This window comes from Polyodon spathula, chromosome 10 (assembly GCF_017654505.1).
Source record: "Polyodon spathula isolate WHYD16114869_AA chromosome 10, ASM1765450v1, whole genome shotgun sequence".
In the NCBI taxonomy this organism is placed as follows: domain Eukaryota; kingdom Metazoa; phylum Chordata; class Actinopteri; order Acipenseriformes; family Polyodontidae; genus Polyodon; species Polyodon spathula.
In genome coordinates, this window is record NC_054543.1 from 36342507 (window position 1) to 36359427 (window position 16921).

Here is a 16921-nt window from a genome sequence, read left to right on the forward strand (position 1 = left end):
TATTCTTAAGATTATGCATGGTGCACATCTTCAGTACAGATATTTAGGTATGCATTCACACGTTTGTATATTAAATAGGCTGCACTGAAGATGATTTAAGTGGATACTGTGCATATGACATTTATTGTAGATGATGATTACATGTCTTGATTTTTCCTGATGCTACAAAAAAAAAAAAAAAAAAAAAAACACACTAAGTATTTTATCTATTCATATGTTAAAATTGTGCTTTAGAACACTCTTTTTTCTGTCTATAATAAGCAGATTATATCACTGAAGCCACTGTGGGTTCAACACAGATCTTAGATGGGATACTGGAGCACTTCACGTTCAAATACAAGCGTGCGGTACTTTTCTGGTGGCAATTAGGAGCCTATTATAAGTCATTGGATTGATCAATGTACCTTAAACAATGTGAATGATTTATTTGGTCAGAACAAAACGTTCTGCATCTATTGTAGTGATGCTGGAACCAGCCTTTGACTGAACGTACATCCATCACAGCGTTAAATAACAAAAGCTCAATGATTAATCCAGGTCTATTTATAATAAAATTCAATACAAAGGGAATTCGACTTGCTTCATTTCTATGTTGTTAGAGCCTCGCCTTCAGTCTGTCAAAGACCCAGGGTGCTGGAATTAAGAAACCAATGAAAGACTCCGCTGGTAGCAGATTAATTCACCTTTTACCTAAAGGGGAAAAAAATATTTTCTGCTTTGTAAACAACTAAGCACCTAATCTGTTCTGCTTAATCTTAAAAGCTCTCGTGAGTGTACATGTTAATTTGAAGTACCTATTTTGATTGAAGTGTAAAAACATATGTAATTAAAATGCAAATTCAACAACAACTAAATTAACCTGTAAATTTAAACCATAGCAAAATAAATGCAGCAAAAACCAACGTTTTACAAAGGATTATATGAATGTGTTTATATAATGCAACAATATATTTCAAATCGTCAAATCGAGATAGGCAGGCTATCCTGATTACGCCTCAATCCCTCCCTAATCCTTGGATTTAAAAGTGCACTGTTTGTAAAATGTTTGTTTGAAATAATATACAAAAACATCTTCTTTTCCATCAGCTGGAGATACAGACGCAGGTAAAGGACTAACCAATTAACTTAGCTTACCCATGCCGATGGTTACAGTGTAAGCAAAATCACTGAACCTAAATGGGCTATATAAATGGTGATATCAAATGTTTAGTGTGCATTTCTGCTGATCGCTGTTTGCTGAAAACACCAAATAGACTGCGATTAAAAAGATGACTATAGCCTATCATATGACATCACATAGCCACATGCTTTTTTGTATAAAATTGTGATTAATATGTTGGTGTTAATTTATAATGTGCGTGTGTGTGTGTGTGTGTGTGTGTGTGTGTGTGTGTGTGTGTGTGTGTGTGTGTGTGTGTGTGTGTGTGTGTGTATCTATGTATATGGCTAAATTCAACATATATTTAATCACTTGTGATTGATGTACTTCCCATTTTTAACATCTCAATGTGGCCCTTCAGTGGTAATGGTTGGGATACTTTGCCAAGTTTATGTTAACTTACTTTTAAAATGAATATGTATCAAGCAGTGGCGCTGGAGCAATTTTTATAATGGGGGGTGCTGAAAGCCATTGAACAAAACTGCAACCCCTGTATATGATGGAAGCAGGTGCATAACACTTCAATCCAGCTCCGCTATTCCCAGCGCCCCTGGTATTAATTGGATTAATCTTGCTTAACTTGACAATGTAAAAGAACATATTTTCACTTTGGGTTATACATTTTACCATAAAAATAAAGGTTTGTTGGTACCAGATATGTTACGTGTGTGTCATTTACTTCCCAAAGCTTAATATATTTAGGCTTTTGCCAACTGTTTTTGTTAAATGAACCTAAAATGCATAAGATCAGTGCATGGATAAATATTTCAATCTCATAGAGTTCAACAGATAGAAATGTATCATCGTTTCAATAAAAGTGTTGGGGTTTACACACCTAATTATTTTTTCATCTTTTGAAGTTAAGTCAAATTAAGACTATACTATACTAAACTAAACTAAAAGCCTTCTTTATGGGCTGTACTAAAGCCTACTTCCCCCTAGACACATTTAAACAGATCCTTCTTATTTTTAAGACCATATTTGATCTGTTTCGACAAATTTGATCTGAATCCGTTTAATCTTTACACCTGTACACAAGAATGAAATAATAACTTAACATGACTTTCTGTCCACAATCTAAATTACTGATGAAAAGTGTTGGTTTGTGAGGCCTATAAGATTATAATCAAATTTATGTGTTTTATTTGGTCATTACAGTGTTTATGTTGTTTTTAACACTTTTGTCTTGTCTCCTTTCCAACAAAAAAGTTATGTATTTATTTTTTTTATTATTTTTATTTTTTTTTTACCTTTAAAGGTTTGTTTTAAACATTGGTATATGTGTAAGCCTCACGTAATAGTGGAGATTTCGAACTCTGGTGTAATTGCAATAGAATGCTTTAAACAAACAAACAAATACACATCTGATGGGTACGGTAATCTCATACAATAAATATATTTTATAGATCATAAAGACAGTAACAAAATAAATCTACAGGCCAGCATACATAAACACGAATCTACTAGAACAGGCATATCGTTTGAAGCCATGTATTATTTAAAGGGTTACACTTTTTTTTACTTTTTAAAAAAGACAAATCAGTAATTGAACATATAGCCTATATTATATTTTATACATTTAGCTATTGCATACCAAGCAAACTTGAAATTCTCCAAATGGTTGCATGTCTGAATAATCAAAAAGCAAAGATGACCAAGTGTTATGATTACATCGACGTTAACAGTGATTTTTAATCATTAAACTGAAAGCAATATAATAGAATTGTCTATACTGCCAGGTTGAAAAAATGCTGAACCAATAGTCAGGAATATTCACTGCATGCAGATAATGCCCAAGGACTTGAACATTAATAAAGAGAAGTTTGTTGAACTGTGGATACCCACCCTAATTTCAATAACGCTTTAACAAGCTATCTGGAATAACGCGTCAAAAGGATCCCGTTTGTGTGGTAAACCATTAAGAGCTAATGCTAATAAAGAATAACAAAAACAACTACTTTTACAGCCTTTTTAAAAATCTATGTAGCAGTGTTCCCAAATCATATTCACTTTTAATATTTTTTTCCAACCGTCGAACTAATTCGAAGAAATATTTAGTTGGGTTTGTATCTGTATTTTTTTTGGTTCTTGTACCATAATGTACAAACGTGATACGATGTGATATAAAACAATTTTAATAAGCAATATGACGAAGTACAATGTAAGATATGTATTTTAATTTATGTCACACATTTAAGTGTACAAGTAATCCTGTTTTTTTTTTTGTTTGGTTGTTTTTTTTTTTTTTTTTTTTTTTGTATTATTTTATGTCTGAACAATGCAGTTAAAATTGTGCTGGACATAAACATAATTTTCTGAAAATATAAAAGGCTTAAAGTTTACCATGATTAAAATGCAGAACAAATTAAAGAACTGGGTAATAATCAGATATCATTTATCATGAAAAGCCATGTTCCTAGAGTACACATACTGTAGTCTATTTGTTCATGAGCTCCTTTATGTTTTGAAGTGCTAACTGTGGTTTTGTGGGAACTGAAGTAAAGAACAAACAACATATTACATCTGCAACACCAGACTTTAACCTATTATCTTAGCCCAACGTTAACAGATGCCGTCGGAGATCACGTTGGAACCTCACGGGACATGGGTCCCAGTCTGAGTGTATAATTCGCCAAATATATGTAAAACAAAATAAATAAATGTCATGTTCTCATGTATACTCAATAAAGGGGATCCTTTTTAAATTAAATAACTTAATTTCGACAAAAAAATAATTCAGGCCTGAAAGGGTAAAGACCCGTATTCTACACTCTGGCTTCCTCTATTGAATACTGATTACTGTGGTTTTCGTGTGTGACAGACACAGTTAACTACACTAGCTTATTATTGTTCCTTCCCTTATGTCTGACAACAAACTATGAGGGTGGATCGGTACATCTCTTATTGGGAAAATTATGTTATGGATACGTGATTATTGTTTCAAAGTATTCCTCTTCCATTTCCTTTAATATTGATGATTCTCTGTCGTTATTATTTATTTATTTATTTATTTATTTTACTGTAATATGTCACATAAGTTGGTTTCTGATTATGATATAAGGTAAGGTTGTCTTGGAGTCAGCAACTAATGTTTGAGGCAAATAATTGTTTGCCTGAAAACAGCATTTGTCAAAATAGAGTTAAATAAAAAAATAGCTTCCATAAAAATGATCCAAACAAGCCATCATGAGTATGTCTGATCATGAAGGGGTATTTTATTCAATTTGTGTGTGGTTAAGAACAACTCACTTTGTATGTCATTACCATCTTTAAAAAATGAAAATGTTAAAAAATTACGATACACTTCCTTTAGACTCTCTGTAGATTAAATAGATTTTCAAAAGCCAGGTGTTACATATTATACCAGCTGAATAGGTTAAATGAGTACCATGCAAGCCAAGTACCCGGTGTGAGAGTTATATACATCCCTCACCGCATCTGTAAACACAAGATCAGAGCAATCAGTAAATACTACATCAAATAAAACGTTAAGTTTGACATACAGACAGATAGACAGATGGCTTCAAAAATCCACATTCTGATTAAATCAATAATGTGCTGCGTTCTTTGTAAGTTTATCACAATTTGACATTGTATAGCCTACAGATAATATCAGTGTGACAGTCAGACAGACGGGTGTATATAAATACAAACAGCCTCCATGTACCCCCAGATTCTGATACACCAACAAAAAAAAAAAAACAATGTTTTTTGCAGATCTCATCACAATTGGACCAGCTGTTTTCAATATTCTAAAGTGTGACGTAAGTAAATACGTGCAGCCACCTCTACTATACTTCCTTTGCCTGGGATATGCATCCCCAACATGGGGTAATAAACTAAATTACTTATGTGAGTATTTGGGCAAATTGGCTTTTTATATAAAAAGATGCTAAATGCAATTACTAATATTGGACTACATAGTCTAACCAAACTATATTTCTTCATCCATGCAAATCCTTAAATACTGTATATGCAATTACACGAAAAAGAAGAACAAGACATTGGCTTTCATAGAGATTGTTTCTAAGACCCGGGAAACCATGATTAGTGACGTATTTTCTGCCAGCCTACATATTAAAAAGGCAGCATTTGGGGGTGGGGGACGAGGTATAAGATAATAATAATAATAATAATAATAATAATAATAATAATAATAATAATAATAATAATAATAATAATACAATTTGAGAACAGGAATAATTTACAAGCTGACACATTTTTGCAAGTAAATGTGAACATTCTGCAGATTTGTCAAGTGTCTTTCAATGCATTTTGGAATTTGAAAATAAAAATATTTATGTTTTATTTTATGTATTGTATTTGATGCGATCTCCAAATCAACTTGATAACAAATAATAATAATAGCTGGAAATGCTACTATAAACAACAGCTGTCAACATATGGAACATATAGAACGACTTCCTTAAATACAGTATGTTATGCAGCCCGGTTGCCAGCACTTTCCCTGGAATTCCTTGCTTCAATGACGTAACGTTGCGTGTAATGAACGTGTGGCTGCGTGTCTTTTACGTTGTCGCTTTTTTGACCAATAAGAGGCACGATTATGTAGATTTCCCGGTCAGGGGTGGACCTCAGCCTTTCTCTTTCAGATTCTCTCTAAAGAGAATACGGTGTGTAAGGTTGTGCAGTATTTTTTATTTGTTTATAACTCCGGAACAAACTAGATTTCAAGGTGAAGTTAGACGTTTTCCAATGTATGTAACAGTGGTCAATTCGTGTTTCCAGACGTGTGTTTTTAACGATATTATTCCATGTCTATTGCTGGCTGGGCGAGATGAATGAGCAGCAGGCCGCACTTCTCTGTGCAGGCTGTACTGAGTTTGCCACATGGATTTTTATCGTTTTAACTCAGCTGATACAATCTACTGTATCATCGTTGCATGCTACCCGGGGTTTATGTAGCAGACACCTGTCCAAGCCATGCTAATTAGCAGTGCTAATTACTGCCGTTGAATCAGTTTCAAAATGATATAATTCATAAACGTATGTAGTAAATATAGAAAGAAGCAGGGTCAGCAGCGGATCCAATTTCAGCTCCCAGCTGCCTGTACTGTAGCCTATTTTTAGTATTGCTGGTCGGGCTTCAGTTATTTCACCGTGATCCCAGTTCAGTACTGGTGCATTCCCAAATCCTAATTGTTCACAAGGAATACATTTATCCCCAAGACTGTCTTAGTTTTATACATACATGTGTTGATATTAGTTCTGAAAACATGTCTCCAAAAAAGGTAAGTCCGTTTTACAGGATGTGCTGCTGCAGCATGCGGATGCGTATTCATTATTTGGTCTCCGCTGTTTCAGATGCCTCCGAAGAAAGGGGAAGAACCAAAGGCGCTTCCGCTCATTGGGAGATTCGGGACCTCTTTGAAGATTGGAATTGTTGGATTGCCAAATGTTGGGTATGTCAGTACAGTATTATAGAATGTGTAAAAGTATGCACTAAGAGGACAGAGAACACCAGCTTGCGCTATTACATGGTGTGGAAATAGGTCACTCTGTCATTGACATACCATGTAGTTCTGTTCTAGATTATAGTTGTGATCCAGATGTATTAGACTACATTGAATCTAAAGAAAAATAACTTGAATATGGGTGAGCTGAAAGTTTATGTTATATAGGTCGAGCAGTAGCCTGAACTGCACTTGAAATCCCACAGGCTGTAGACTGCCTGCTACTTCAAGGAGTTATTTATACTAGATTGTAATTTAACATGAAGATACATGCAGTGTTGTACTTTGATATTGCGCTCTCATAATTTTCCCCAATCTGTAAATTAAATACATATTCATCTGAATAGTGAACTTGGTTAACTATTTAAGCAACAATAGGGTACACTGGAGTGTACAAGGAGATAACAGACGTGAATGTGTAAAATCTGAGATGGAGACTCCAAGCAAAATGCATATGTTCTCTATTTATAGCTAATATGAAACATGATTGGGTCTTATTTTGTTTTTTAGGCCTGTTTTTTTGTTTGTTTGTTTGTTTCTAAATAGTAATGATAACTGACTTTTAAAAGTTATAATTATCTAAGTGCCACTTCCATTCACAGAGTAAGATTTCACTTCAATTGACAGTCATTTGGCTCGGCTGCTTTTGCAACCTTTTGTTTCGTTTGTTTGTCCAAACTGTACAGTATCGAATGACTTGGAAGCCCAGTGGAAGTGAATAATGTGAGATTCCACCAAAACTGTTTATTACATAATTATAATACAGTTGTCCAAGTTTACTTCAAGGAATATGTTTTGCGCTTTGAGATTATTAAAGCATGTGATAGATGTTTGTAATGTACCTTGGCATTTGAACAAACTTCCTCATTCCATTGAAATTATGTGATAACTGACCTTTCAACTCTACTGCCCACTTACTTTACACACACACACAGAGAGAGAGAAGCTTCAGTAGATTTTAAAGGCCACATTGTCACATGATTTACATTGTATAAGAAAATATAAACTTCACTGTAATTTACACTTGGAGAGACTGGGTTTGAAAAGCCTAATGCCTCCAATGTTGCCATTTCCTTCCAGTGTTAACTCCTTTCTGCATGGTGTTGCTGGCAGGAAGGGATTTGAGGAGGGTTCGAGTCAATTGCCACTGGCTTTAGGACTGAGGATAGTTACTCCACTACTGCAGGCATCCCACCATCCCTAAACTGTCACTGTTGTGGTACAACGACTATAACTGCTGCCATTTCATAAGCGTTGGTTAAGTTTATTTTAGTGAATGTCTTAGTGTCACCTGTTACAATGTTTTATTGTATTTTCTGCAGGAAATCAACATTTTTCAATGTCCTAACAAAGAGTCAGGCATCTGCAGAAAACTTTCCCTTCTGTACTATTGATCCAAACGAGAGCAGAGTGCCTGTACCTGATGAACGCTTCGATTATCTCTGTGAATACCACAAACCAGCCAGGTAAGTTATTGCTTGTAATATATGTTTATGTGTGCAGCAGGTTAGGTAGCACAGTAAAAAATAATAAATTACAGGAACTTGATGATGTAATAAATGGTAAACTCTTTAAAGAGCAATTTTTATTTTTTATTTATTTAAATCAGTTAATCCTGTTTAAGGAATCTAAAGTTGAACTGAATTATTGGTTTGTACTTGGTTTGCTTTAATATGTGTAATTTATTTTACTTTTTTAGCAAAGTCCCTGCATTTCTTAACGTGGTGGATATTGCAGGACTTGTCAAGGGAGCCCATGCAGGACAAGGCCTGGGGAATGCTTTCCTGTCGCACATCAGTGCCTGTGATGCAATTTTCCATATGACACGTTAGTATACTATTTGTTTGTTACAATCCAGTTAGGTGTTTCATTGATGTGGTGCATATCCCTACACAGAGGTTTAATGGAAGGTATAACGGTGCATGTCATCTTTACGTTTTGAGTACATCTTGAGAACCACTCATCCATGTTCCTTAGCTCAAGTTCTTTAATCTACTGTAGTTGACCTAGTTGAGTGGTAGCATCTGATTGGTTGGTCTATGTTTCCAAAACAATTTGAATTTTACTCCACTTTAGTTTGTCATCTATGCTCAACATAATGTGAGTGTTACACTTGTGAATATTTTTTGGCTGTGCTGTTTTAATGATCCTTTGCCTGGCTTTTTTGTAATACAATTCTGTTCATGTACTGTTGATTTAGGTCATGTTGACCTAAAATATTTGCAACACACTTTCTCATATGAGACACTAACCACCTACATAGAACGGTGTAATCATTAGTATTAGTATGTTCGGATATTCACTCATAATTTAAATATTCATTTGGGTATTCGTTCATTTTCAAAAAGCAATAAAATACATTCAATTGCTCAACGCAGACAGAGACAGCAGGGGATGTGCCCGTGTTTGTGTGCATTTATTTTACAGCAAGACGTTACATTGTGTAACATGTTAAAGTAAAAAAAAAAAAAAAAAGTAGTATCCCAGGAGTAAAGAAGAAGTTGTGTAGGACTTACTTTACCCCAGTGAATTAACTACAAAACAAAGGATGCCAAATAGCAGTTCAAGTTAAACGTTGTTTTGTTTTTTCCTGAAATATATAGTACATAAAGTTGACGCAGCATTTTATTTATTTTTTTAACTTTCTTTGCCATTGACATTTCTTCACAGTAAACAGTGGCCATAGACACATTTTTATAAAGTAATAACAAGAAGTTTACTTGTCCATTTTTGTAGCTGAAAAAGCAAACGAAAACTGAAATTTCACTTTAACACTTCCAATAAAATAAATGTGGAAATGAAGGGGAAAAAACTCACAGTTTTGGTTCTCATTTTCCATTCCACATAACAGAAAATTGCAATAAAAAATATATACATTTTATATAAAAATCACTAAACAGCATTTCCAGCAATTTGGGCACTGTTTAAGCGAGGAATTCCAGAATGAAGTGCACTTGCCTTTTTCCTGTCCCATGAGATTCTGACTCGCTCTAAAGCAGCACAATGCTTTTTTGACCCAGATGGCTTTCCATAGAGATCACTATGCGTGCGTGTGCATAATCTGGTTTATTTACTTTTTGCCGTCTAAAACTTAAATAGAGACTCGAGCTGCTGCATTGCGTTGTGTTTGTTTGTCTGTCTGTTTGTTTTTTGTGTTTTTTTATATATTCAATCTTGTATGTCACACAGAGCCCTTTTTCATTTGCCATTTTTTAAACTGTTGCACAACTTCTGGTGAGGCGGTAATTAAGTACAAGGTATTTTTGTCATTTCTAGCGAATCCGAACATCTGATTTTTGTATCCGAACACTTGTCAAAAAATATTTGTTCAGATGTTTGGATATTTGTCCCAGCACTAATACTAATTATTATAATTTAGTGCTTTCTATGTGAGCAGACATTTTAAAGACAAAGTGCGCATGACTCTGGATTAAACATTAAATTCTGGCTGTTGCATGATCAACAGAAATCCTCATATGTGAATATGCCCTTAATGTTTGGGTCAGAATTTCAACTAGACCTGGGATTACATCTGAATTATCCTTATAACTGCTCATAAAAAGTACTAATATATAAAAATGAAGAGCATAAAATGCCAAACATCAGTTATCTTTATTGCGGTTTTATTGTTTGGTATTTTCAAAAGCCTCCATACAGACAGTGGGTCCTCCGAGGATAATTAATGAACGGTCATATATCCTTGGAAGGATTTTGAAAAACCTGAATATCCTGATTTTAGTGTAAATTAACTAATTTGAAATACTTTTCCAATAAACATTGTCCTTTTTCATGAAACTTCATGATTGAGCTTTTGTGTTCAAGCAGATACAAGCCCTGTGTAGTAGTCTTGTCATATTGGGGAGAAAATACAAATACAGTCTCTCCTCTCTTCTCTCTCTCTCTCATGGTGATCAAATCACAGGACACTGCATTAAAGGTTCCCATAGCCATTGTATAAAACCAAGAGGAGAGCACCTTCTTCATTATTGTATAAGGACAAATATTATTGAGGCTATATAATCGTTTTATTTTTCATCATTGCTTTCTGTAGGCAAGGAAATCCAAAGATAAAAAATCTGTAAGGCATTTTGAGCAAATGTTTTTCATAAACAGTCTTTCCGTTTCATGGATTTAGTTATTAAAAGGTTAAGTAAAAAGGCTTTCTTTGTTATTTCCACTTACAAGCCACCCCCTGCCTCAGATACATAAGCACACTGATTTGAGCAGAATGCTTATCACTTGTCAACCATCAGTGGCAGCATAAAAATTACTTGTAGTACTCCCTTTGCTAGAAGTTCTTTTGTGTCTCTGACATCATCTTTGTTTTACACAATTAAAGTGTTTCACGCTAGAATAATTTAAATTGCAAGCGTTAAATGGCGATGGGGTCCTTTTTAAAAATAGCTGAATTTGTTTACTGATTGTGTGCAGCTATTGACTTTTCTGTGATGTGAAAAGGCTCTGATTAGTCAAACTGTTTCTTAGCTCTGGCTGTGCCATGCAAATATTCAGTATTTTCTGACAATACAGTGCTTTTTTATTTTATGATTGACAAATATTGATGTTGGGAAAATTTTATGAACAGTGTTTTTTTTTTATTATTTTACTGTTCGTAGTTTTTTTTTTTTTTTTTTTTAAATACATTTGCAGTAACATTTATTTATTTTAACATTACTAGCACCATGTTTATATAATCTTGTGTTTGCATACATTTTCCAGTGACAGAGGAAAAAGACAATGGTGGGGTACAGAGGGTTTGAATTGATAATAAACCAAAAGTGTCTGTAGGGAATATACACACTTTGTAAGGACATTTAGTTTTGTCCATTTCACACCACAGTTGTGTGTACATAAAAGGAATTTACTTTATTTTCAGTTTCAACTTGAAGAGTCCTTTGTGGTCTCAAAACCTAAATTTTGTATATATCAGCCAATCCTATTAAAAGGTATCAATCCCACTGTTTTACATGCTTTTATAAATTATTAACATAGTGTTTTTTGAAAGTTGTAGCTGAACCCTTTGGAAAAGTAAGTAAAGTTGTCTTTGTCATCATCCCAAAATTAGTGATCTGTTATCTGCTATTAAACGGCACATACTCAATTGAGGTATAATGCATGATTATGTGTTACATGAAAGAAGAAATCTATCAACCTAAGAAATGTGATTGGTTTACTGGACTATTTTTCCACTAATAAAAAGGAAAAGCAAGAACTTAAATTGCAGTGAAATGTCTAACCACTTGAAATATCAAAAACAGTCATTGCATAAGGTGTCCATATGGCTCGGTGTTCAGTGGGGCAGTTTGGGACAGTTCAGGCTTTTCAACTCACAACCCAGTGCATTCTGGTATGTTTTACCTGTCTCAGCTACCATTCTTACCTTTAAGAGAAGCAGGACTACGTTTACCAGAATGCATTTGGTTGCAAAGCCTGAACTGTCCCAAACTGTCTCGCTGAACACAGAGCCATATGGTCACATTATCATTGCATATTTACTATTATAGCTGTGGATCATGTTTATTGCACAAAAACATTACTATAGTGACACAAAACAATACTTTTCAGTGAATTAAATATGCTGCAAAGGCTTCACAGTGGGAGAGAGAATGAAACCAAGAGTTTTCTCTTGAAGTGCCTTGCTGTCCTTGGTGATCTGCAGTTATAATCTGTTCTGGGGAACAACACACAGTTCTACCCTATGAGAATTCAAGGACAAGTGCTCTGGACAAGACAGGAACATTTATATGTTCAAGGAAATTTTTCTTTTAAGATACTGAAGTACATTATCAGCTAGCAGAAGAATAACTGTGGTTGGCCCAGAAATTATAAGGTCTTTTTAGGGACTGGCTTTGTGCCACAGGAATGATTCAGAAAATCTAGCGAGTAGATGGCTGTAGGTCGTTCGCGTAGCCCCTACAGAAAGAAATTGTGACAGGTGTCAGTACTATGAAAAAATACCTCCACATGACCAACATTCTTAACATTTATTATAGCATCATTGTTTCATCAGTTCTCAAGTTGTAGCATTCAATACAGTAGCTCTGTTCATTGTTTAAAAGTAATTTGTCGGAAGACATTTACAGTACCTCTGTTTTAGAGCTTGAGGAGATTCTGTACAGGAGCAATTAACTTGGGTTTAGCAATTGCCAGACCTGTGAGGTTCTTGTGCCTTATGTTTTGATCTAGGTGCAGGATTCAGTTTGGGTCAGTGTTATAGAATTGGAGACCTGTATTTAACACCTTTGAAATCTGTATTATAATTGCAGTTACTGTTTGTAGCTCAGTCTTTTGAACCATCTTGAAAGGTTGTAATTAAAGGCGAAAGGCTAAAGGCTTTTTTTTTGCTTTCTCCTGTTTTACTGGGATGCTTTCATATGATGAATATTTATGTAAGAGGTCAGTCTTTTTTTTTTTTTTTTTTTTTTTTTTTTTTTTTTGACAGAGTCCTGGTAATTCTAAAACGGTAATAACAAAGACAGCTGTGTTTTGCGTGTTAGGAAGCTTAGCTTGGATAAGCAAATTTTTAATTAAAAACAATAGTGCTTGTTCAATAATAATAATAATTGTTAATTTAAAACAGTCTTGATCTTAGTAGTATGTAGTTTTTTTTTAATAGAAATGTGTACAGTTATTTATTTGGTGATGCATTTATTTTCATTGCAAATAGATTATGTTGCAGATGCAAATATTGCATGTGCTTACAAGAAACCACCCGAAATCTATTACTAGTCTTCTAAATCTTCCCTAAATACCTTGCAAAAGAGCTCCATTTAAAAAAAAAAAAAAAAAAAAAAAAAAAAAAAAAAAAAAATCTTTCCAGCATAGCTGAGGCCCAGTCAGTGGTGCCACTGCCAAAGAACAATTTTGAAGCGTATACTTCTCTGTTCTTTGCAGGGGACTGCAGAACTATCCAAGACTTTTCCCACTGTCTCTCTTACTCCAGTTGTGGTGGTCTTATATAGGCAATCAAAATGCTTACAGTTTCAGCTTGTACATCATTTATTCATTTTCAGTACAGTATCACTAAGCCTGTCTATCCTCAGTTAAATACTGTGGTTATATTTTCATAGTGTCTTTCTTCTGACATAATGTTTGTTCAATATCAGTAGTTGTACAATTGTGAACATAAACTGTTTGCAGAAGGGATGGAAATTGTGCATTTAAAAGCTCTGCGCTGTTTCTATTTTTAGTTAAAACATCAAACCTATGTTGCTTAAGCTTGGATTAAAAATTGTTCATGAAGTTTTTGAAAATCAGTAGTAGTGTTGACAGTTATGTCTAACTAAAACTTGACATTGTGGGGTTTTTTTTTATCTTCAGTATACTGTACATTGATTTCTTAAAGAGCAAGCGTTTTTAATCTGACAAATGTAAAATATTACTTTGCACACATCTGTAACATAAATACTTACTAAATTAAGAGGAAACTCAAATTCTGTCTCTTTGTGTTCTTGGAATGTTGACAGTTGAAGATTGGAGTCAGTAGTCATGCGACGTAAACTGGGAAGATTTTATCTTATTTGTAGCTCTGAATTGTTTTAAACGTTAATACTTTAACAGTGGACCAAGTCGACAACTACAGTAATTGAAAGGTGACAAACCTGCTGTCCTTGTTTAGTTTCCTCTTCTCATCACCATGATTGCAGACTTCCTGACCCTCGGGGGATGAGGCTTAGGGAATGCTTAACATTTTCAAGAGTACATTTGAGCTTTTCAACAGTGTCTTGGTTTCTTTTGTGGTATTTTGGCATGAGAATCAACCAGTACAAATACATCTAAGCCACAGATTTGTAACGGGTGTACAACAGGTTTAAGGTTTTAGATGAAAGATGCAAACTGGTAATCGTGTGGGTCTTCGTCTAAGTGGTGTTGCAGTTCAGAGTTCAGAGCAGTGCACATGATACTGGATCTAGGGTTTCCTTCAGAGTTGGTGCTTGTTTTGTCTATGAATGCTCATCAGCTCTGTCTTGACAGTTTTACTAAATGGGCTATTGAAGAGTTAGAACACCCTGTGGTGTTCACTACAGATGCATTACCTTTTGTTCTTTCCCATGCTGTAGCACGGCAATATATCATTCAGCATAATAACAATTGTTACAGTCGGCACCGCCTAATCGGGATACTGATAATTGGGATTGCTGCTTAAATGGGATACAACTCTGGGAGACAGTTCTCTATTTATGCCGTTTAATTGGGACGTCACTTTGTTTAATTGATGAATGGAGATTGCTTTAAAGAGCAAGACAGGTCTTGATGACACTGTGAATTGCGTAAACCACGTTGAACTCTTGAAGGTTAGTCTCCTGCAGTTTCTCAGGCTGCTGTTGCCAAGAAAGTTGGCGTGTCAACATCGCAGGTGCGATTTCATTTTGTTTAGGAATAAAAATAAAAAAAAACATTGACTTTATTTTAAATGGTGCATTTAACATTTCATCACAATGTGATGGGATTTCATTCTTTTTCTTTTCATTAAGAATCAAAAAAGTGTGACTAAGGTCGCCTCGACTGCCTCGTTGAATTGGGACAACCACTTTTTCAGGATATTTTTCCTTCTCCCGAGGCACCCCGATAAAGCGCCGCCGACTGTATAAGGTTATTCATAATTTTTTATCTGGGGAATAAAAAATAAATAAAGCTTGAACGTGTATCTTAAACTTGCATTTGTGCACATGTCAGTGTACTGAATGTGTGTAAAGGGCAGTCTTTTCTCTGAAAATCTACTTCAGGTTGCTTGAGCTGCATCAACAGTGGTTCTCTAATTGAAATGAATGGCTGTTTTGTGGGATAAGGTAGTTACTTTAGGTAAGGTAGTTTTAAGACTAGTGCTAATGTGGGTCTGTGAACCCAGCCTATAGTGAGTGGTTAATTTAGAAGCTTTAAACTAAACTGAAGAGTGTGTACATTTACAGTAAACACGCTTTGAAAAATCAACCCATAGTGTTCAAGTTATGTTAATTATAATTAGAATAAGTCTATTACACATAGCATTGATCATCAGCATTTGGCATATTTGCCTTTAGCAGAAACTTGTGATAAAATTATGTGTTGCATGTTCATTGCCTGTTGAAAGATGTTCATGCAGTTAAAATAAGCATTTTGGTGCTGGTTGAATTAAGAGTTTTTGTCCGTCTCTTCTCATCATGAATGATTAAACTAAAATGTCTGCTTGTCTTGACTTGAGATCACCGCAGCTTCAGATGAAATGCTTCATGATTGAAGGTCGAAATATTTTGAATTCTAATAGGCTGCCAGATGAATTGTCTGAAATAGACTCTAAAATTTCAAGGCTTCCTTTTCCATCTGCTGTGAAAAGAACTATTGGGAATGGCTGAGCCTGATGATCATAGAATTACTGGATGGTGATTCTAAACCCCTCAAAGAGAAGTTGCTATGGAGATCCAGTTCCAAACTGTGAAATGATTCACCTTTGAAAAGCTTGAGGGGCTGAAAACTGAACACATCATTGTTCAGGTGGCCATCGGTTCGGAAATTGCTGGTGCCTGTGCAATCAGCACTCCTAAGGTAGTTGAAGATCTAAAAAGGTTTGTTCTCTGAATGATGTGGGACAACAGTGATGTGCATAAGATAGCTTCTTTCAATCATAGCCTACTCAGCCCTGCTCTTAAAATACAGTGAAGAAAATGAAAAGGATTTTTTTTCTTTTTTTAGGATTATGACATTTTGTGTTGTATTTATTCTCTAGCTCAGTCACACAACAGATGTATAAATTGGAAATTTCATTCTGTGCTCTCAGAATAATTGACTTCCTCATTTTATATTTGTATGCGATGTAATAAAATAGATGTAAACATGGTAACATATACCAGGTCGTAACATCCTGCATTTCAGGAATCAAAACATTTAGCCGATTGTCCCCTCGGATGGTGCTTTTCAGATTTATTTGAGATGATTACAAGTAGATTGGAAGATGTAGGCTATTTATTTTTACTTTACATCAAGCTGTTAGTTATTGATTCATGGAGTGCCTGTGTTGTTGTATTCCCTGCACTGTGATCACTCTGAATTACAGAATGTACCAGTGACTTTTATTTGTAGCCCATTTCTTATCTAATTGTATAGTCCTGTTTGAAACATTTTAAGGCCAGAGCAAATATGTCTGTTGTGGATTCAAATTCATCTCTTCCATTTGCAGACCTCAGCTTAACAACTCGATCCTTAAAGACTAATTAGCGGGGCTCCGAAAAATATAATATTGCACGTCCCCATGTGTTGCTGCAACTGTGTAAATAACATACCTGTAATTTTTCTTTTCATTGTTACCATCCTG

General features: G+C 34.8%; 1 protein-coding gene across 2 annotated transcripts in view; it reads left to right on the forward strand.

The window, feature by feature from the left end:
• The first annotated feature begins 5752 nt into the window (after positions 1 to 5752).
• LOC121322215 (obg-like ATPase 1) overlaps positions 5753 to 16921 on the forward strand; it is a 43242-nt gene continuing 32073 nt past the window's right edge. The window contains exons 1-4 of one of the 2 annotated variants that reach the window (XM_041261834.1): positions 5753 to 5855; positions 6485 to 6582; positions 7956 to 8099; positions 8333 to 8460. In XM_041261834.1, coding sequence (XP_041117768.1) covers positions 6485 to 6582; positions 7956 to 8099; positions 8333 to 8460 — 370 coding nt within the window. In that variant the 5' untranslated portion in view covers positions 5753 to 5855. Of the gene's footprint in view, positions 5878 to 6484; positions 6583 to 7955; positions 8100 to 8332; positions 8461 to 16921 lie in introns of both variants that reach the window. The other variant, XM_041261835.1, reaches the window with a different exon arrangement.